Source organism: Mauremys reevesii, linkage group 1, assembly GCF_016161935.1.
Source record: "Mauremys reevesii isolate NIE-2019 linkage group 1, ASM1616193v1, whole genome shotgun sequence".
Lineage (NCBI taxonomy): Eukaryota > Metazoa > Chordata > Testudines > Geoemydidae > Mauremys > Mauremys reevesii.
In genome coordinates, this window is record NC_052623.1 from 343,847,232 (window position 1) to 343,869,491 (window position 22,260).

At 45.0% G+C, this 22,260-nt stretch overlaps 2 protein-coding genes across 9 annotated transcripts in view; one reads left to right on the forward strand and one right to left on the reverse strand.

Annotated features, from left to right (window-relative positions):
• Positions 1-1,860, forward strand: part of DMTF1 (cyclin D binding myb like transcription factor 1) — a 50,019-nt gene extending 48,159 nt beyond the window's left edge. For all 3 annotated transcript variants that reach the window (XM_039519308.1, XM_039519309.1, XM_039519310.1), the window contains one exon: positions 460-1,860. In XM_039519308.1, the coding sequence (XP_039375242.1) occupies positions 460-569 (110 nt within the window). In that variant the 3' untranslated portion in view covers positions 570-1,860. The remainder of the gene's footprint in view (positions 1-459) is intronic.
• Positions 1,711-22,260, reverse strand: part of TMEM243 (transmembrane protein 243) — a 60,904-nt gene continuing 40,354 nt past the window's right edge. For 5 of the 6 annotated variants that reach the window (XM_039519323.1, XM_039519320.1, XM_039519321.1 and 2 more), the window contains exons 3-5: positions 5,473-5,523; positions 3,979-4,083; positions 2,187-2,311 (exon numbers count right to left, since the gene is read on the reverse strand). In XM_039519323.1, coding sequence (XP_039375257.1) covers positions 2,189-2,311; positions 3,979-4,083; positions 5,473-5,523 — 279 coding nt within the window. In that variant the 3' untranslated portion in view covers positions 2,187-2,188. Of the gene's footprint in view, positions 1,800-2,186; positions 2,312-3,978; positions 4,084-5,472; positions 5,524-22,260 lie in introns of those variants that run through there. The other variant, XM_039519324.1, reaches the window with a different exon arrangement.

A 22,260-nucleotide genomic window follows, 5' to 3' on the forward strand; every position in this document is an offset into this window, starting at 1 on the left:
TCTTCATATAACTTACCTTCCAAATCATTGTTAGTTTGAAACTTTAGAAATAAGCCTCTTTAGATGAAAGGATTTGGAAGCTTTTTTCAAAACAAGGAAGTCATGCATTCATCTGCTTTCCTCTACTGCACCAATAGTAAATGCCAACTAATTAGTTTTAGACTACTTATACTGTAGCTGGAAGAATGTTGATGGGTGGTAGCAGTTCCAGCCCTTGTGGAGACCACTCAGTGTGAGGCTTGAGTTAGAGATCGGAGCCTGATCAGTAATTTTTGTTGTGTGCAATTCTGTATACCTGCTTTTTAGAGGAAATTGTTTTTGAAAAACTAGAGGGTCTCAGAGTAGCTACATTAATAGTTTAATTTAAATTGATGCAAAGCACTACCTATGTGTTTTCGAGGTAAGTTTTTATAGCAGTACAATAAGTTTGAGTCCTTAACATGTTATGGCTCATTGCAGATCCTATATTGCAACACCATGGAGAGGGATCACACATTATTGGCTCGTGTTTGGACAGTCCTGATTCTGAAGATTCAAAGGATGTTGAAGACTTAGTGAGTTGTCACTAAGAAGCAGTAATCATGGCTGCTTTCTAAATGAACCTGTTTGTATCATGAAATTACAGTTGCAATCCTGCACCACCTTCCAAAGAAAGTAGTCAGTCCACATGTGTAGAACATTCTCAAGTTGAAATGGCTACAGTGCACTTTTACTGCTCACAAGACTGTGTACCTCATTTGTAAAGGGTACAGCAGCTAATTGAACCCCCAGTCCACTGCTTTGCAGCAAGGGGTTATTAAGAGTCTCAGTTGCACACTGCTAGGATCCACTCAGTCATTTTGACCTGGCTGTTGCCCATCTGTTGGACTTTATGCACCTTGAAAACTGGATGGAAGCCAAGGACTGTAGCCCTTAGCTTATTAGTGCAGCAACAAGAATTAGTTTGCACACACTTCATGGAAAGTGGATGAGGATTTCTGCACTTCCTGGCTCTTCTACAATACAGAGTTACGACTTGTTACTTTTCCTCTTGACATTTAGCTGAGGATAGCTCAGTGACTTCAGAGGGTGCGGGCAAGAGCAGTATTGCAGAAGAGGTCTGTTTTCCCAATCTCATTGGACGTACCAGTATTTCCAGCACATAGGACCCTAGTTACAGATGCTTATAGGGTTGTCTTTTGCTGTGCCTGTTCCTGAAGAGTCCGTTGCTGGCAATGGATGGAGTTGCAGAAAGATCAGAAGTGGTTTGTTTTTTTTTTAAAGTAAAAAAATAATCACTACAGCAAGTTCAATAAAAGGGAAGCTTATAAGAAAGGGAAGGCTACGGAGGTCCACCAGCATCCCTCTAAAGCCTAGAGAACAAAAAAGCCTCGAGCCTTCAGAGGCCATTCCAGGTCGGGTAGAAAGACTGCCTACCTAACTAGCTATGCTCATTACACTTCCAGCCTCTCTCAGAAGGTGAGTTGGATGCAGCACATTAATATTTGGGGGATGGCAAGGAGGTGGTAGCACCCTTTGCAAGGTCTTGAAGCAGCAGCTCACTGATAGTTTGGGCCTGTGTCCCTTAAGCAATGGAAAGCGATTCATTCGCCACTTCAGGCTCATAGCAGACACACTAGGCTGAGCAGCCTTCTAAGTGTGCGTGCGAGTGAGTGGGGGGGAAATAACTACAGAAATTAAAGACTGATGTATAAATTATTTTATTTATTTCTGTAATTAGCTCTTCATAATCAGAGTTGGTCTTTCAGTCTGTGGTTTTGTTAATGTGAAATTAAGTTGTAGTTTCAACAAAAGGTTGCCTAGGGAACAGAAATAATTGTATAGTCAGTTTAAACAAAAATAAAGTATTTGTCTTAGTAACTGTAAGATGCCATTTATTTATTCTGTTACAGATCTTTGCAATGCTGCAGTTATTTGTACAATAAAAAAATGCATTTTTTTCCAAAATGAAAAAGCTTGTGCCCTTCTGAAACATCAGTATAGTTGGAATGTGCATTAAGTGCAAAGTTAGCTCTTAAATAAAAGCAGTGTCATGTCATATGGCAATAATTCTTCCCAACACGAGGGACTTTAGATATACATTTACATGAAAATCATGTACTGATTATCCCTGAACAACCCCTTTCTTCATCCCTGTCAGCTGATTATCCCCTTTGTTTCTAGGGTGGAGCTAAGAACAGTCTCGCAATCATTTACCCACTTCATGGAAGTACAGGTTGGCACATATACATAACATGACAATAGAAAATAAGATATAGTAAATTAGATTCCTAAACTTAGGTTCCAAGTCTCCTTGTCGATACCAGTAGATCTAGAAAGGAGAGAGTGATTTTGCATTAGAAATAAAATCAGGTATTTATATGCAAGATAAACAGGCTACAGTTCAGTGCAGGAGTAAGTAACTGTGAAACTAAGAAGTTCTAGGGTTTTCTTTAACATTCCCCCCCTTTAAATTGGACTAATGAAGAGAGCAGTTAATAGAAGGAAACCTCACTGAAAACTAAGCACTAAGAACAACCACCCACTTCTCTCTTTCAGCATTCTTGTGGAATGCACTTCCATGCTTTAGGGAGATACTAACCACTCATGTGTTGCCTGCCAGTATCACAGTCAGCTTACTTACCATTCCTCTAGACACAAGACAGTTTCATTCTGAGAAATGTTAATTATGCAAGTAATGAGACTTGTGAGCTTGCTTTGCAAACAGTAAGGCCTGGTCCACACTAGAAAATTAGGTTGGTTTAACTATGGTGGTTGAGATGTGAGAAATCCACACCCCTGAACAGTGTAGTTAAATAGACTTCTTAAGTCCTTGTGAAGGCAGCACTAGAGGTTGACAGAAGAATTCTTCTGTCTGCCTACCTACCCCACCACCTCTCATGGAGGTGGAAGTACCTATGCTGACAGGAGAATCCCTTTTCTCAGCATAGATAGTGTCTACACTGAAGCACCACAGCAGTGCAGTTGTAGCATTTTAAGTTTAGACAAGCCCTTAGCTACAGCTGTGTCAATAAGCCATTAACATGTCAAGTAGATTTGTTATTTCAATGGTGGTTTGAAAGCTAGGAAATTCACAGTTAAAGTTAAACAAATTGGAGTCAAATTAAAAATAAAAAGTAATAAAAAAAAACAAAAACCCCTAATGATTGCCAGAAAGTCTTTATATACTTGAGATGCCAACTTTAACTCTGCTTGCCTCCCTTTCCTGTTGCAGCTCCCACCAGTACAGAAGTTAAGAAGACACACCATAGCTAGGGGGTCTACAAAATTCACAGCTGTGAAAATCATGTCATGGACCATGAAATCTGATCTCTGGCTGCCCAGCTCTGAAGCCAGAGCAGAGAGCAGGGGCTGCTGGCCGGGTGTCCAGCTCTGAAGGTTGCACTGCTACCAGCAGCAGCACAGAAGTAAGGTGGCAATCCCGTGACCCCCTTTTGGGTCAGGGCCCCCAGTTTGACAAACGCTGTGGAGAAATCACACTCTATGCGTTAATCATGGCATAAATAACATTTTGAGATGTGTAACAAAGCTATGAAATCTATTTATACCGTGACCAACCTACAAAAAAAGTGTGTTTTCTCCATGATTTAAGTAAACCTCTAACCATAGCATAGTCTTTTGTTGTAGGATGTGACCTGTACACTCTCTGTAGCAGGTGCATAGACAAGCCTACTGTGAATATGTTAAATATTGGGATGTTGTAGCCTGGATGCTCAGGAGGGGACAATAGGAGAACAGAAGATAAATTTGATAGGAAGTCTGCCCCTTTGCACTCGCAGAATAAACACACGATATCTACCTTTGACCAATATCCAGTGCTTTACCAGATTTCAAGTGCACACCTGTACTATAATCTACAGCTGCCCTACTTAGAGGGTAGGTGTAGCTAGTTCACTACTGTATTATGAAAAACAAAGGATCTATTATGTACATAAAATACAACTGTGTATATTTCACAATAAATGTAGCAATACTTACAAGTATGCCAGCAGAAACACTACACAAGGATATGCAGAAAGCAAAAAATATATTCACTGGTTTTGGAGGTAGTTGAGGAAAGATAAAAGCACTGATCAGAGTGACCTGTACAGAGAAATTCAGAGATACTAAATATTTTCATAGTGGCAAAAAAACAAAAACAAACAAACAAACAAACCACCCAGACCCACCTCACAGAAGCAGAGTTATGAAGTGACCAAGGAAACAGTTTAGGATTCCTCTGGGTGTATCTCACTACAACCAATACCCACCCACCATGGCAAGAGGCAAGGTGAAGGTATAGGAGGTTGGAAAGGACTAGGGACAGAATTTTTAAATAACTAAGTACCCCTAACCACATAGGCACAATTCTTAGTGATTGTACAATAGTTCCCTTCCAGTGGCCCAATACAATCCTCATGTCCACGTAGGAGGACAGATGGAAACGGAAAATTCAAGGGTCACACACACAAACTTAAGGGAGAAAAAGCCATGTAGAACTCATGTATTAACCAGAATAGTGCTCCTTCTGGCAGTCTTGAAAGATATCCTGCTCCCAGCGGACTATAACCATCCCTTATGGATGCAGGTCTTGCCACATTATCTTGTGCCTTGTCACCTCAAGAACCAAGTCCTACATAACTGGGTTTAATTTTGAAGGCCAGTCAAAAAGTTCCAACTGGCTACATAGCATGTGGCTAGCCAAATGTTAGACCAACTAAACCAAAAAAATACTGCAGCAGTGTGTCTTACTTTTTGTAGCAGCTAATTTATTTCTAAGGTTCTGGTCATAATTTACAAACATGTAAATGGTCCCCAGCTAATCTTCCAAACTACTTCCCCACCTAGGCTTCATCCCAGCATTACTGCTTGGAAGGGATGTTTCTGCTACAGGGTTCTCCTCAAGGGAGTTCCGAGGCTGGAGGTCCTCTGTGATGGGCATGGCATTCTATCCTGGTTTTGTTCAAAGATTTTCTCTCTCTGGACTTCCCAATATCAGGCTGGATTCCCTGACTATTCAGGCTTCAGGTGCTACCCATCATGTTGGCTCTCCAAGTCAGGAGAGTCAGCGGCTACCATCACAGATTATGGAGTAGCCGCCCCCTTTTTGTGATAGCATTTGGTTCTTTCAAGAGCTGGAAGAAAGCACAGTGAGATAGGACAGCAATGGGTGCCTCAACCACATGTAAACATTTCATCCAGCACTAGGGAGTGCTGCTGAAGAGTTCCTTTCTCGCACGGATTTGGGGAACTTTATTACTTGTTTTTAAAAGGACTCAGTTCCCGCAACGCGGCAGCAGAAAATAAAACTGCCAAAAGAAAATGGCCAAGGGCCTCAAATGACTAGCAGGCCAGTGTGCAAAGGATGGAAGCGCTTGGGGCTAAAACCTGGGCCCACTCAAGTCAGTGGAAATTTTGCCATTAAACTTCAACAGAATCAGGACTTGAACCATAGAAAGAAAAGAAATGTAGTTTGGGAAGTGGAATACTTACTATAAGCAGCAAGGATGTTAAGCTACCAACAGCTAAGTTGATGATTCGATCCTGGAAGAAGGAAGAAAAGGAGAAAGTAACACCTGGTCATTTATCAGCCTAACATTTGATTAATGTGTGTATTACAATAAGATGTAGAGGCCCTAACTGAGATCATGGTGCCATTGTACCACTGTACATTCACACAGTGTTTGAGGGGCCCAGCCCCCAAGGAGCTTACAAGACAAACCAATTATTTTTAAATTCCATCCTTCATCTATATGCAGTTCTACTTTGAAATGTAACCACATCTCACTGGAGATCTTCCACCGTGTTTTGAAGTCAGCAAATCTCTCACTGACAAAAGCAAGCTGCTACTCCTTTTAACTCCTACAAGCCCTGCAGAGCAGACACCATTCTGAATGAGAGAGCGGGAGTCTGTTTCCTGTGCATTAAGAGTGGATTTTTTTTAATTTTTTTTTTTTAAACATCACTTTCCTGTGTTGCCGTACCCTCACACCTGTGTAAACCCACTAAAATAGCAGGATTGCGCACAGGGCGCGCACGCGCACACACCCCTCCCTTGCAGAAGCTTTATTACTAGCAATGATGGAGAGAACCCAGATTGAGACAGGTCTTAGGTCAAGTTTGTAGGGCTCAGGGAGAACCACGTACCATCTTTGTACTTTGAAACCAAGTGAGATCTGTTCCTCAAGTTAGACACCTACATGACCTGGTGGTGGTGGGGGGACGCCAACTACTCAGACATCCGTTGGGAAAATAACACAGCAGGGCACAGATTATCCAACAAGTTCTTGGAATGTATTGGAGACCATTTTTTTTATTTCAGAAGGTGGAGAAAGCTACTAGAGGAAAGGCTGTTCTAGATTTCGTTTTAACAAATAGAGAGGAACTAGTTGAGAATTTGAAAGTGGAAGGCAGCTCGGGTGAAATGGTAGCGTTCACGATTCTAAGGCAAAGGTTCTCAAACTGTGATCTACAGACCACTGGGTGGTCCACGAGCTCCATTCAGGTGGTCCGTGGATAGTTCCCTCTCAGGTGTGCACCTAGGCAGCCGCACACGAGAGAAGGAAGGGCCACCCGCCTAATTAGTGGAGCTGCGCAGGCCTGGCTCCACTAATTAGGTGCCTGGACCCTGGAGAAGACGCACATGTAAGGTGAGGCGGTGACCTTGGGCGGGGGGCGGAATAGAGGGTAGGTGGGAGCGGGCAGTAGAGTAAGAAGAGGGGGTGGAGGGAATTTGGGACATGCAGGGCTGCGGCAGCCAGAGAAAGAGGCGACTTTTCCCAGCTCCAGGGCTGTGGTTACTGGGGACAAACGGCGCTTCTGCCCGTCCTCAGCTCTGTGGCAGGGTAGAGACCCCCCCTCCTTCCCAGCCCCAGCTCAGGTGCTGCTGTGATAGGGGAGAGGGCACATCCATCGCATTAGAAAGGTAAGACTGATATTAAAATACGAGTTGTGCCCTTTTATTTGTAGAACAAAAACAAAAATTATGGTTTTTTTATATAGTGCTTTTATCCAAAGTGCTTTGCAATAGTTAGCTAATGTACAAACAACATTTGGAAAGATCGTTAAGTGGTCCACCGAGACCCTCAGTCATTTTCAAGTGGTCCATGGGGCGGGGGGAACTTTGAGAACCACTGTTCTAAGGAATGGTACGAGGGAGAACAGCAAAAGAAAGACAATGGATTTCAAGGAGGCAGACTTTAGCAAACTCAGGGAGTTGGTAGGTAAGATCCATGGGAAGTGAGTCTAAGGGGGAAAACAATTGAAGACAGTTGGCAGTTTTTCAGAGAGACATTATTAAGGGCACAAGAGCAAACTATCCCACTGCAGAGGAAATATCGGAAGTCTGGCAAGAGACCACCCAGGCTTAACCAGGAGATCTTCAATGATCTAAAAATCAAAACAGTCCTACAAAAAAGTGGAAACTAGGTCAAATGACAAAGGATGAATATAAACAAACACCACAAGTATGTAGGGATAAAATTAGAAAGGCCACGGCACCAAAAGAGATCAAACTAGCTAAAGACTTAAAAGGGTAACAAGAAAACGTTCTACAAATATATTAGAAGCAAGAGGAAAACCAAGGACGGGGTAGGCCTCAATGAGGGGGAAAAACAGTAACACAAAATGTGGAAATGGCAAAGGTGCTTAATGACGTCTTTGTTTCAGTTTTTACCAAGAAGATGGGTGGTGATTGGACGCCTAACATAGTGAATGCCAGTGAAAATGAGGTAGGATCAGGGGCTAAAATAGGGAAAGAACAAGTTAAAAATTACTTAGACAAGTTAGATGCCTTCAAGTCACCAGGGCCTGATGAAATGCATCCTAGAATACTCAGAAAGAGAGATTAAGGCTTCAAAAATTTGGCAGGCATCTACCTGCTCACCAGAGACTGATTTGAAAGTCAAGCATCACTCACTTGCGAGGGCCAGAGGCCAGTGCCCAAGCGAGAAGGCTAGCTCCACTATCACCCACAGCTAGGCACATCAGCCTGGCTGTCCCAAAGAGCAGAGCACTGGCATTCGCACTGACTTTCATATAGGCCTTTGGCTAGCAGAGGGCTGAAGTGTCAATCTCCCTCTCCTGCTAGCTGCTGAAAGGGAGAAGGAGCCTTCTGCCATCTCCCCTCCCTTCCTCCAGAATGGATCACTGTTGCCGGCAGACAAGGGAACAGCGGTGGTGAACCTGACCAATCTTATTAGTTTCCTTCTGCTACTGCTGTGCAAAGCCAGGAACAGAAGCAATGAGAATGGAGTAGTCTGCAGACACCAAGGCAATGCTGCATTACGTTACACTCCAGGCACATTGGGATGGGTTTTTTTTTGTTTATAAATGGACTCACGTCCTGCAGCAATTGATGGTTTGGAGGACACATTAAGCCCATTAGACCAGCAGTGCCAACTTATATTAAGCCAGGTAAGACACATTCAGTTGCTATTCTATGGTAAAGCAGCAGCATTTCCTAACAAGGTTGAACTTTTCTCAAGCCTACATTCATTAAAAAGCAAGTGCCTACAGAATGACTTGGCAAAAGAACAAAAGACACAAAGTGGGAGCTGGGGGGCTGTTGGGATACACGTCAGTAATGGCCTTTCCTGGAAATAAAGACTCAAATCTTGCCCCTTTCATCCAGCTGAATCCAGAAATGCTTTAATGGGGACATTGGCAAGTTTAGGTGGGGTTTTTTGTTTTGTTTTTTTTAATAAACAGGCTAATCTAAAACTCAAGTTTCTGATACAGCCCCCTTTAAATAGTATGAACAGGATGTTTTTGTAGGTTTTTCTTTTTTTAAATTTTATATTCCCCCTCCATGCTGATGTGCCAGGGTCTTTAGAAAATGCCATCAGTCCTCCCCTCTGCTAAGTGCCTGCCTGCCAGCCCTTCAGGGTCAGCTTTGTGGCTCTAATCATCACTGGTGAACATCTGCTTGCACCAGGGGCCCCCGCAAAATTAAGTTGCTTCAGCTTCAGCCCCAGGCAGAGGGGCTCGGGCTTCAGCTTTCTGCCCTGGACCCCAGTGAGTCTAATGCCAGCCCAGTTCTGATTTATTTTGGCTGACACCCTCCCTCCCCTCCAAACCTGCTAATGGTCCCCAGGGGCCCCCAGACCCCTGGTTGAGAACCACTGGTCTAGTGCAGGGGTCCTCCATCCTCCCCTATTGGAACACAATTCCTCCTCTTCAGCAAGGTGAGTGACTGTGACCCACTGACGCTTGCATGCTACCTCCCAGCTAAGAATCCCCAGCCTAATTCAACAGTTGTCAGACCATGGTCTATGGGCCTGTAGTGGTCCTTGGGGGCACTTGCTGATCGGCAGAGAGCTGGCTGGCTGACATGATGACGAGTCTCCTTGTTTCCAGCTGCTATATTTAGAGACACTGAACTTTACTTCCCACACATAAGTAGTTACTGAAGTTGCCACGGGGAAGTTCTGGGATTGCAAATGGGAAGGGAGGTACTCCAGCGGTTAATGCCCAGAACTGGGTGATGAAGATCTAGGTTCTAATCCTGCCTCTACCACAGACATGCAGTGTGACCCTGGACAGGTCACTAAACCTCTGTGCCATAGTGTCCACATCTATGGTACTTAGAGATCTGCCTGCACTGTAAGAGCTGCAGGGCAGAAAGAGTCTTTCACTCAGTATGTACAGTGTTATGTACACCTACGAAGCTCAGGGCTAAATATGCAGCCACCTCTGAGGTAAAACAGATGCTCTGTTCCAACAGTGCACAGACCCGTAGAAAGATATCCTAACCAATTGAAGCTACAGGGAGATTTTCAGTAGGTAGAATAGAGGAGTGCCACAAATTTGAACCTGGCTCCCCATACTCTTGCAGAAGGATGCCAAGGGATCGCTGGGGGCCACAAACGGACAAACTATTTCCTGTCTCTTCTTTTGAGCCACACTGAGGGTACTGTTTAAAGCATGAAGAGGGAAAGTCTCTCACAACACCAGTAAAAGAACAATGTCAAGCATCTCAGATTCACACAGTGAGAACTGCTATGAAGCTTTAAAAAAAGAAAACAGAACCCATGTGTTCTGTTCACGGTGTACACCCGAGAAGTTTGTTTCTCTCTAACAGTCTTGCAGAAAAGCTGCAATGCAACCCAACTGTATTCCTTAGGATTCAGAAAGAGAGAAAGCAGGCTGCTCACTAAAATAGAACGGCACAACTCAACCTGCCTCTAGGCCAGCAGTTCTCAACCCACAGCCCAATTAACACAGCTGTGGCCCAGCTGTGCACTAAAAAAAATTGAAAGTTTGCTGCTCTTGTCTGGCAGGGGGAGAGGCTGACTCACGGGGAGACAGCATCTGGCAGCCTGCTGGAGCGCTCCTACTAGCAAGGGGCTGGGTGAGTGCCACAGCAGGGCAGGATGCAGGAGAGTGGATATCTGGGCAAGTTTGTGCGGGGTGAGGCTCTGGGAACTAGGGGTTTCCTGGGATGCTGCAGCACCTCCAGGTTTTAGGTGTGGCTCTGCTCCTGGCCCTGTGCCAGGTGCTCCGTTCCTGGTCCAGCGCTGGGGGTCCCAGCTGCCCGGCCCCGGGCGGCAGGGTCCAGGTCCCAGCTGCCAGCCCCATGCCGCAATGTCCGGCTGCCAGGCCCCACACCAAAGGGCTCCACTCATGGCCCCACTCTCTGGAGGGGTATCTGGGCAGGGGGCGCTGGGCATAGGGGACTGTGGGAGGTTTTTGAGGGGGCCACTGTGGTTCTCAACCTGCAGCCCACGTAACACATTGTGGGCAACATACGCAGCCCACAACGATAAATAGGTTGAGAACCACTGATCTAGGCCAGGGGTCAGCAACCGTCAGCACGTGGCCCATCAGGGTACTCCACTGGCAGGCCGTGAGACATGTTGCTGACGTTGACCGTCCGCAGGCACCGCGCCCTGCAGCTCCCAGAGGGCGCGGTTCGCTGTTCCTGACCAATGGGAGCTGCAGGAAGCGGCAGCAGCCCGTGGCTTCCCGCATCTCCCCCCAGCTCCCATTGGCCGGGAATGTCAAACTGCGGCCACTGGGAGCTGCAGCAGGGGAGTGCCTGAGGATGGACAACGTCAGCAAAATGTCTCGCGGCTCCCCAGCGGATTACCCTGATGGGCCATGTTCTGAAGCTTGCCGATCGCTGCTCTAGGCTGGCTGCACAACTGACTGCTGCTAGGTCCAGAGATCCCACATTTCCATACAGAGCTCCCTAGTGTGCAAGCAAGATTAGGAAAAAACCCTGAAATCTAAAGAGACAGCCTACAATTTTAACGCCATTTTAAATACACCACAATATTAAAATGCAAAAATCACATCATGGTCCTTTCACATGGGCTGGGATGAAAGAATGGTCATTGGCCAAGATTTTTCAACAGCAGCTAGTAATTTTCGGTGCCTAACTGAAGGCTTTAAGGGGCCTGATCGTACTCACCATTTTCTGAAAGTCAGGCCCCTTTAAAAGATCTCAGGTTAGGCACCCAAAATCAGCAGCTGCTTTTGAAAATAATAAAAAACATGCCCATTCTGCCTACAGCCATGGGGTCAGACAAGGCTTTTGCTTCTGTTTGTGTACTAAGTTCTATTCAATCCTAAAATGATGAAATTGCGGGGAGGGGGGGGGAGGGGTGTGTGTGTGTGTTCGTTCCAATAGGCTTGCCCATGAGACAGCTGATCGAATACTCCAATCCCACATCAGTAACTACAATAAACATGAAGGCAGAGTGAAAGTTAAAGCAGCAACAAACACAGTCTGCTGGGAACAGTTCTCTAGCTTGTGGCCAGTTTAACAACTAAATCTAGCTGATTAACCAATTCCATTTCAAGGTCTAATTCCCCATTTCGGGAATGGTTGCAATGAAACCACCTTTCAGGGACTCGAGGTTAAACCCACAAAGAGTGGATAAAAAGTTCCAAATATACCATCAGCAGAACAAGGTATTTCAGGATACTGGGATTAGAGTAACTGATCCTGAAATCCCAGGATTGCAGAAGTGATCTGAGATTGTATTTCCCAGCACCCAGTGGCACTTCAGCTCCTGGCAGCTTAACACGGCAAAAAAGGTTACACCAGGGGTAGGCAATCTATGGCACGCGTGCTGAAGGCAGCACGCGAGCTGATTTTCAGTGGCACTCACACTGCCCGGGTCCTGACCACTGGTTGTGGGGGGGAGGCTCTGCATTTTAATTTAATTTTAAATGAAGCTTCTTAAACATTTAAAAAACCTTATTTACTTTACATACAACAATAGTTTAGTTATATATTATAGACTTATAGAAAGAGACCTTCTAAAAATGTTAAAATGTCTGACTGGCACACAAAACCTTAAATTAGAGTGAATAAATGAAAACTCGGCACCCCACTTCTGAAAGGTTGCCGACCCCTGGGTTACACATATATAAGCAGGAAACAAAGATGGCTACAGGGATTGATAACGGGATGGAACCTTCCACGACATCTGGTCCCTCCAACTACCAACACAGGTCAGCGCTGACCAGAAGCTGAAACAGACGTCTGTTCGGGACCAATACCCAAAGAGAGCATGAGGTTAGCAGAGTTGCTAGCAAGCAGGCGTTTACAACACACACACACTACAGCTGTCATCCTCATTGGCAAAGAGCCCAAGGATGGAGAGAGCCGGAGGATCAGAACTATTAAGTCTCACCTCTAGAGGCAATTCCCTCCCACCCTCCCACCAGGAGAGAGGCATGTAGGCAAGGAAATGTAGCGAGATCCATACAACTGCTGCTGCTACTTCCTGATCTCTGCCTGCAGAAAGGGCTTCACTTTCCAGAGTTATCATGTAAGTTACTAACATACTGCATTGCATACAAAAATGTTCAGAACACTATGTCTGCAAAGTCGAGCACTGAAAAGTAGCAACTGCTAGGATTAAGGGTTGCCCGGACAACTTTGATTCTGCCCCCTTGTACATTGTGATGCAGGGTTTAATTACATGATCACATACTATTTTCCACAGGACCCCTGCCTCATTCAGTGCACAGGATGGACAGTGGTCACTGAGTGGGTAGCTCTTCAGTACTGCATTTTATCCTCATCATTCAACGAACGGCCTTCTTTAACTCACACAATTCAACCCATGCACTGAATACGGAATTATTAGTTTTCTCATTGGCTTTTCTGTGTTGCGTTCACCATTGTAGCTAAGTGCCTCAAACTTTTTTTTTTTTTTTGAGGCCACCTCTAATTATTTTTGACTGAACAGTTTTACATCAAAACATGAGGTTTTATCAAAATATTTTGTAAGAATGTGTCAAGTGTGACAAAACACCTTTTTTCCTATCTAATTTTATATATATATGTATATACACATTATATATTTTTTTAAATGTAATATAGATGTTGAAACGAAATTACTTTAAGGGAACATTTTGATGATCCCAAACTAATTTTTTTTTTTTAATTTTCATTTGCAGGAAATTTTGGCTTCTTGTTCCAATTCAGGATGAAAAAAAAAATAGAAATGTTGGAATTTCCTGCAGATTGCATATTCTGGTTCTCAAGCAGCACAATTTATCTTCACACCACCACTCGGAGGTCGGGGCATTAGTAACCCCATTTTACAAATAACTGTCCACTAGTTTTGGGTGCCCAACTTGAGATACCCAGAGCCTGATTTTTAGAGCACTTAGCGTTTGATAGTACTTTGTATGTTCAAAGCAAAGCTTTGTTGGGGCTCATCTAGTCCATTAGTCCGCACCAGCACATCACACACTATCTGGCCCCTGCTAGCATGCACTAAAAAGCAGGGTCGGCTTTAGGCAGATTCCCCCAGTTCCCTGGAATCGGGCCCTGCACTTAAGAAGGCCCCGCACCCAAGGCTCCTTTTAAATTTTTTTTTACATACCCAGCGGCGGTCCGGGTCTTCAGCGGCACTTCAGTGGCTGGGGGTCCTTCACTCGCTCCAGGTCTTCGGCAGCATTTTGGTGGCGGTGGGTCCTTCAGTGCCGTGGAAGGCCTGGAGCGAGTGGAGGACCCCCCGCCACCGAAGTGCCGCTGAAGACCCAGACCGCCGCTGGGTATTCAAATCGGGCCCCACAGTTCCTAAAGCCGGCCCTGCTAAAAAGTTCCTTAGTGCACATTAACGTAGTCCTGTTTCAAACAGTATTACATCAACATGCAGTAGGGAACTTTTTAATGCATGCCAGCAGAGTCCGCATGGGTCAGGTAGTGTGTGACACACTGGTGAGGACTAAAATGTATACCCCACTAGAGCAGACTAACACACTGTGTAGACAAGCCCTAAAATTGCAGTTGTGAGTACTCTGCACTGCTGCAGGTCTGGCCCCAGGTGCCTTAGGTCAGGTACGCAGAAAATGAACATGACTAGTGAAAAGTTTAGTTTAAGTAACTTGCCCACCATTGCACAGAAACTCTGTGGCAGATGCGGGGACAGAATCCAGTTCTCAAGTGCAGCATTCAGCTGCCTTCACTGGGAACAGGGCTTTGGAGCAGAGCCCGGAGCTGCAGTGCGGAGCAGCTCCAGAGCAGTGGAGCTGCAGGTTTTGCCTGGAGCTGGAGCAGAGCCAGAGCACAGCTCCAAAGCCCTGACTGTGAAAGCCATCTTGTCTCTTTTTGAATCCCCTGAGTCATACCCTACACACCTTCTAACTTCTGCAAAAAAATGAGGCAGGGATCCTACAGACAACAGCCATGCCCATCCTATGCACTGAATGAGGCAGAGGTCCTATGCAAAAAGAGTAGTATGTGATCATGTATCATAATGCATATGCACAAGAGGGCCAAATTAAGATTGCCCAGACATTACTCAACCTTTGAGTGCTTGAGGTTGCAATCTTCATGTTCTTTTAATGTAGTTTGCCCTGTGTAATTTTTAAAAAAAGCAAACAGACATATGCACACACAGAAGTTACCAGAAGCTTTCCCAAAAAGTGCAGTTGGAGATAGACACCCAGCCTGGAACATTTTCATCCCAAATGGTTGAAGTTTGATAATTAAGCAACTGAAAACAGGGTCTCATAAAGGGAAGTATCAGGCAACCTTAATTCTAGGCAGTGCAATCTGATCCATCCATAGAGTAGAGGGGGTGATTAAATTAAAAAAACCCAACAAAACAAAAAAACCTGTTTTATTTTATTTGAATAGTAATTTTTCTCTTTTTAAAAAAAATAAATCTGTTTAAAATGAAATCCAAATTTAATATAAAATAAGTTAAGGCCTAAACTTAATGAGCTCTAAGAACATTTAAATAAAATAATAAATGTGCTCTTTTGTGTGTTTAATAAATGTGCTCTTTTGTGGTAAATTCCAGTTACCATCCTAATGCAGCCTGACACAAATCAGGAGCAAAAAAATTCTCTCGTAAATACACAATATATCATTCACCATTTTCTAATATTAAAATGTACAATAAGAATCTGAAACTATTAAGTTATATAACAACTGCTTACTGAGTCATAGCATAGCCTCCTAGGTAGCAAAAAGATGTACCAAATCTAGTGTAAAGTCTCTATTTAGTTGTCAACTGACATGTTTTAATGGCTCTATTAACCAAGGAGAATGCACCCTTTTTAAGAAAACGATTGGAGTACAAATGGAAAAGTTGATAAAATTGAGGATTTAAATCAAGGGTTTTCACATAGTGATTTAAATCAGGATATAAATCGCCTTATTAAAAAAAAAAAATCAACCCACACTGCTCCACTTATAACAGACACACACAAGCTATAATCCCAGTTATCAGCAGATTCCAGGGACCACCACCCAAGGCTTCTTTGTCCTTCCCCTTCTTCCTTTCCTCCCAGTGGAGCTGGCTTTGAAGTCAGCATCCTAGCTCCCTCATCCCAGGGCAGTTATGTTCTGGAGTCGGCAGCCGCAGGGGACCTGGAGCACTGTGAAATTTGAATGGGAGGTAGATCTCGGCTTCCATTAGCCAGGCTCGTACTGCACAAGCTTCACTCTTGTACTCAACTGTTGCCCTCATAGGCACTGACTCTGTGGGTGCTCTGGAGCTGGAGCACCCACAGGAAAAAAAAAAATAGTGGGTGCTCAGCACCCACCAGCCACCTGCCACTCAGCAGGCCCCACTGGTCAGCTGTTTGGTGGTAGGCAGGAGGTGCTGGGGGAGAAGGGGCGGAACAGGGGCAGGAAGAGATGGGGCATGCTCGGGGAGGAGCGGAGCGGGGCTTTGGGTGAAGGGATAGAGTGGGGGCGGAGCCTAGAGTGGCACAGGGGTGGAGCATCCACCTGGAAAAAAATAAAAAAGTCGGCACCTGTTCCCTGGCCCCTCAGAATAGGGCACATAGGCACATGAAAGGCTTCTCCGTGACAACATCACCTAAAGATACTTGAAGCAGATTCACTTGCAAAGTGGCCTGTTTAATTTACCCAGTCTCCCTGTTCTTCACAACTGTCATTCCTTGGGGTGGGAAAGCAGGATGTCTGGTCACTGAACCAGCATAAGCTATACCACTATAACTGTGTCCACACTAGGACTTCTATCTGTATAGCCCCCCTAACCAACCTAGCTAGGCTGGCATACCTTTTCTAGGTATAACGAAGTTGCATTGGTTGATTTCAATAGGAGTTAGGTGCCTAAATAACTATAAAGATCTGGCCAACATGGACGACGAGCTTGATAGCTTGAAGAACCAGCATGTCCAATAGGCACAGAGTATCTACCTTTGGCACTCGGCCTCGCAAGGAGTAATTAGCACATGGGCAGGCTTCTGCAGGCTGTAGCAGAGTTAGCTCTAGCCAGTGCTAGAATAGCTTGCAATTGTACAGGGCTGACTTTCAGAGATGCTGAATACCAGCAGGGCCCATTGACTTCCAATGGAGTTGCGGATGCTCAGCACCTCTGAAAAGTCAGGTCCATGATGCCCTTCAGTCCTAGTGATCCCCGATATGCTTTACGGGCTCTGAGTCAGCTCCCAGGCATGTCACAGGCTGACCTCCTGCTGACTTCAGACAGGAGCAGACTCGGTCTCTAGGGATCAATTCACCCACCACCTTCAAAGAATAACAGTTCTATTTAGCAGTATGGCAACGGGGGGTGGGGAAGAGTTAAACTTGCAAAGGGATTCAGGCAAGTACAATGACTTATGCTGGAATTGGCCAGGTGAGTGAGAGGAGCATTTAGCTCAAATTATTTGAAAGCCAAGTGGATCTCTAATGATTTAACATTTCATCCCACACTCAGTCAGTCCCTCACTCTGACACACCAGCTTCAACTCACTATGAAGACAGACCTATTACAAGTGCCCTCCCTTCTATAATGAACCCTCGTCAACTTCCTCAGTCCCCAGCGACATGCAAAATACTGTTCTTCAACAAGGAACCCCGTCCCTGCATCTCCTCCTTCTCCAGGAGCTCAGCCACTGTGGAGCACTACACAACTTTGTTATATCATCATAGTGCCCAGAAGCCCCGGGCATGGTCCATGCCCTCACTGTGCTAAGCACTAGATGCCTCTTAAGCAAGATTCTCTTTACTCAGTCCAGGAATCCCACCCCTCCAAGCACACTGCAGAGCTCAGGGCATCTGTGGAGTCAAGGGATTTCTACCACCATGCCACATTCAGTTATCACCCCATCTCTGTGAACTAGTAGCCTTCCAAGTACGGTTACCATTGCAACTAGAAAGGCTCCCAAAGAGATGCCTCCTTGTATTGCATAGACTCGGACTTTAAGGCCAGAAGGGACTATCGCGATCATCTAATCTGACCTCCTGCACATTGCAGGCCACAGAACTTCACCCACCCACACCTGTAATAGACCCCTAGCCTCTGGCTGAGTTACTGAAGTCCTACAATCATGATTTAAAGACTTCAAGTTACAGCAAATCCACCATTTACACTAGTTTAAACCTGTAAGTGACCCGTACCCCATGCTGCAGAGGAAGGCGAAAACCCCCCCAGAGTCTCTGCCAATCTGACATGGGGGAAAATTCCTTCCCAAGCTCAACTATGGTGATCAGTTAGACCCTGAGCATGTGGGCAAGACCCACCAGGCAAACACCTGGGAAAGAATTCTCTGTAGTAACTCAAGCCCTCCCCATTTAGTGTCCCATCACCAAGCATTGGATATATTTGCTGCTAGCAGTCACAGATCTGCTATATGCCATTGTAGGCAGCCTCATCCCTTCCATAAACTTATCAAAGTCAGTCTTGAAGCCAGTTAAGGTTTTTTGCACCCACTGCTCCCCTTGGAAGGCTGTTCCAGAACTTCATTCTTCTGATGGTTAGAAACCTTCATCTAATCTCAACCCTAAACTTGTCAATGGGCAGTTTACATCCATTTGTTCCTGTGTCCACATTGCGCTTAGCTTAAATAACTCCTCTCCCTCCCTGGTATCTATCCCTCTGATGTATTTATAGAGAGCAATCATCTCTTCCCTCAGACTTCTCTTGATTAGGCTAAACAAGCCAAGCTCCAAGTCTCCTCTCACACGGTAGGTTTTCCATTCCTTGGATCATCTTAGTAGCCCTTCTCTGCACCTGTTTGTTTGAATTCCTCTCTCTTAAACATGGGAGATCAGAACTGCACACAGTATTCCCCAGATGAGGTCTCACCGGTGCCTTGTATAATGGCACTAACACTTCCCTGCCTCTGCTGGAAATACCTCACTTGATACATCCTAGGACTGCATTAGCCTTTTTTTACAGTCACATCCTATTGTCAGCTCATGGTTGATCACAGGATGACTAATACGCCCAGGTCTTTCTCCTCCTCCGTCACTTCCAGCTGATACGTTCCCAGCTTAGCGCAAGAATTCTTGTTGTTAGTGCACTATTTAATTCACACCATTAAATTTCATCCCATTTTTATTACTCCAGTTTTCAAGTTCGTCCAGATCTTCTTTTATGATAATTTGGTCCTCCTCTCTATTGGCAATACCTCCCAACATTGTGTCATCCACAAATTTTATTCACACACTTCCACTTTTTGTGCCATCGTTTAAAAATAATAATAAAAAAAAAGTTAAATAAGATTGGTCCCAAAATCATCCCTGAAGAACTCCACTAGTAACCTCCTTCCAGCCTGACAGTTCACCTTTCAGTATGACCTGTTGCAGTCTCCCCTCTAAGCAACTCCTTATCCATCTTTCAATTCTCATATTAATCCCCATCTTCTCCAATTTAACTAATAATTTCCCATGTGGGAACTGTCTCAAATGCCTTACTGAACTCCAAGTAGAGGAAATATGCAGTAGATTTCATTTCTCAAAGGAGGAGATCAGGTTGGTCTGGCACAATCTACCTTTTGTAAAACCATCTTGCATTTTATCCCAATTACTGTTCACCTCTATGTCCTTAACTACTTTCTCTTTCAACATTTGTTCCAAGGCCTTACACGCACTTGAGGACAAACTTACAGGCCTGTAGTTTCCCCAATCGCTTTTCTCCCCTTTCTTAAAAATAGGAACTACATTAGCAATTCTCCAGTCATAGGGTACAACCCCCGAGTTTACAGATTCATTAAAAATCCTTGCTATTGGGCTTGCAATTACATATGCCAGTTCCTTTAATATTCTTGAATGGAGATTATCTGGGGCCCCCGATTTAGTCCCATTAAGCTGTTTGAGTTTGACTTCCACCTCAGATATTGTAATTTCTATTTCCATCCTCATTCCCATTAGCCACCCTGTCACTGCCCCTAAGTTCTTCATTAACCTTATGAAAAACTTAGGCAGAATATTTGTTTAGATGTTGGGCCATACCACCTTTAATCTCCACCGCATGCTGAGTGGTCCCACTTCTTCTTTCCTTGTTTTCTTTTTATTTATATGGTCCATTTCGGCTCTGCACAATCTTCCTATGATTCAGTGCCAGAGGAGCAAAATAAATCAGAGCAGGAGAGATCCAGAAATCCATGTCAGGATGAATCCATGCCAGAAGGGGAGGGATTGGAAAGAGTCATGGTTTTAGCATTCTCCGCCAACTAAAGAAAACGCTGCTAACTACCGACTTTCACCCAAGAGTGCCAGGTGCTGTACTTTCAATAACAAGTCTGAAGTTATGGTGCCATAATTCAAGCTTAGCCATTTTGTCCTGAACAATGGTCAAGTCCTACCAACTCTGTTCCAGCAAATGTCAAGGTTTTAAAGTGACATCTGTCATGCCTCGAGGATCCCACGGCATTTTAATAAGGACTTTGGTACCAGCAGTGCAGGGATCATGTAGGCAGATCCCACAGTTATCACACAACCCATCACAACACAGCCGGGAAGCAAGGGAATGGGAAGTGGAAGAAAAGCAGCTAATTGATATATGGCAAGTCTTTTCAGTTTAGAGTGGTAGCTAAGCCTGGTCTACCTGATGTCTGCTTGGTGGCCCCTCAGCAGCTCCTGGTGAAAGGGTGTCCGTTTTATTAATTTCACAACACATAGCCCACACCGCTATCAGACTTGAGAGAGGCTGCAGTGTACAGGAATTGAGGAGTATCCTGGTCAGTAGTTTGGAAGCCCGCTAGCGGGCCTCCGAGTTTTCTCCTGCGGATGCCACCAGAACGCTTTATAAAGCAGCAGTGTATGAATGTAGCTAGGTTTGTAAGTTTGGGTACAGTTAGTAAACACAGTTATTTGGAATATAACTGTGTCCCTGTGGTTCCCTTATAATCTTAGTATCATGTAAAGAGTAAGGCAGAGCCAGTGCCCTGAGGTATTCAAGTCTAGACATGGTCCCTTCAGATCAGATTTGAGTCATACTGGAATTTTACCGTTTGCTGTCCATGCTATCTCCATCCTAAGGGTAAATGGTGGACTTCAGTGCTAATAAAAAAAGTGCTTGGGTGCTATATTCTCTCACACACACACTTCAACAAGGGGCAGGAAGTTAATGTGGTGTGAAGAGTTTTTAAAAAAATGGAGGCCCCGATCGTGCAATCAGCACCATGTGAGCACAGCCCTGCACTCATGTTGAGCTCTTCCACGGTCAGTAGGGCTCCGCACAGGGGTACATTGCCGTGGCCTGCAGGATCATGGCCAAAGCTGGGGAGCCATTAAACAGAAAACTGTAATAAAAACCCTTCCACTGTCTATTACCCTTCTAGATGAGGAAAAACACAGCTGAAAGGGACAGATACCTCCTTTTAGATATTCACTACATATTTACCCTTTCTATTTTGGGCACCTCTGAAGTTAGCTTGACTGGCACTTTTTGGTTTCTCCAGGCAACGATGATGGCAGAACACAACTAATGCTCTTTCTGGAGTTCTCAGCTGTCACTCAGCTGCATGTCACGCCCACTCAGCACTTCATGGCATCAACAGGGACCAAGCTCACATCCTCCTACTCCAGAAGGCCAGGCCCTACCACTTAAGCTACAAGGATAAACCATGAAAGACTAGGGATTTGGCCAAAGTCACTGTACTATAGACCCATTCTCACACGCTCTCTGTGGCTTTATGACTGGGTGAGTATTTCTCCCCCATGGAACAGTCTTTGGGCCAAAGAGAGAATGACTCTGTAGTCCAGTAGTTAGGACACCCGCCAGGGACAGGGAGACCTGGCATCCAGTCCCCCTACTCCATTTACTTTCATTTTTTTAATCCAGAGTGGAACAACTTCAACAAGGGGGACTGAGGGAGCCCCATATCAAAACAGCCCAAAGCCCAGTGGTTAGAGAACTCTCCTCAGAGGATTTTAACTGTGGTCTCCCACCTTTCCCCGCCTCCAGCAGAGAGGGAGAATTGCACTTGGGATGTGGGAGACCCAGGTTAATGCTCCACTCACTGGGCTAGAAGTTATGAAATGGGCACCTCACACCCCACCTTTTGAAGGGGACCCAATCCTGTAGGCAGCATCTAAGCCCATCTACCAGATTGGGCCCAACAAATAACTTAAGTGGCTAAACACTTATCTTCCCCCAGTGCACGAATCACTCTGCGTCTCTGGACACCAACAGCAAGGCAGCAGTGTGCAAGCCCAGAGGCAAAAAACTTAGACACAGAGTAAACTTTTACCCTGAAAACTTCGGCACTAAATGTAGTCACCTACAGGGCTCAGGGAGAATTATAGATTACAGGGGAACCCAAACTGGGATTTAGGTACCTAAGTATCTTTGCTGATCTGGGCCTTAGTTACTGGCAATATAAATAGCGTTGCAAAAAGTAGTTCCTGCCATCTAGCACCCCACCAGGGTCATGTTCAAAACATGTGACATTCTCTAATTAATCCTCACTATAGCCCTATCACGTAGGTATCACCACCGTTTCACAGGTGATGAAACTGAGGCAGGGAGGTTGAGCGATTTGCCAAGAATGAATACTTCCCCATTCTAGTCAGCTGCTCAGACCACAATTCACAAATGGAGAGTTATC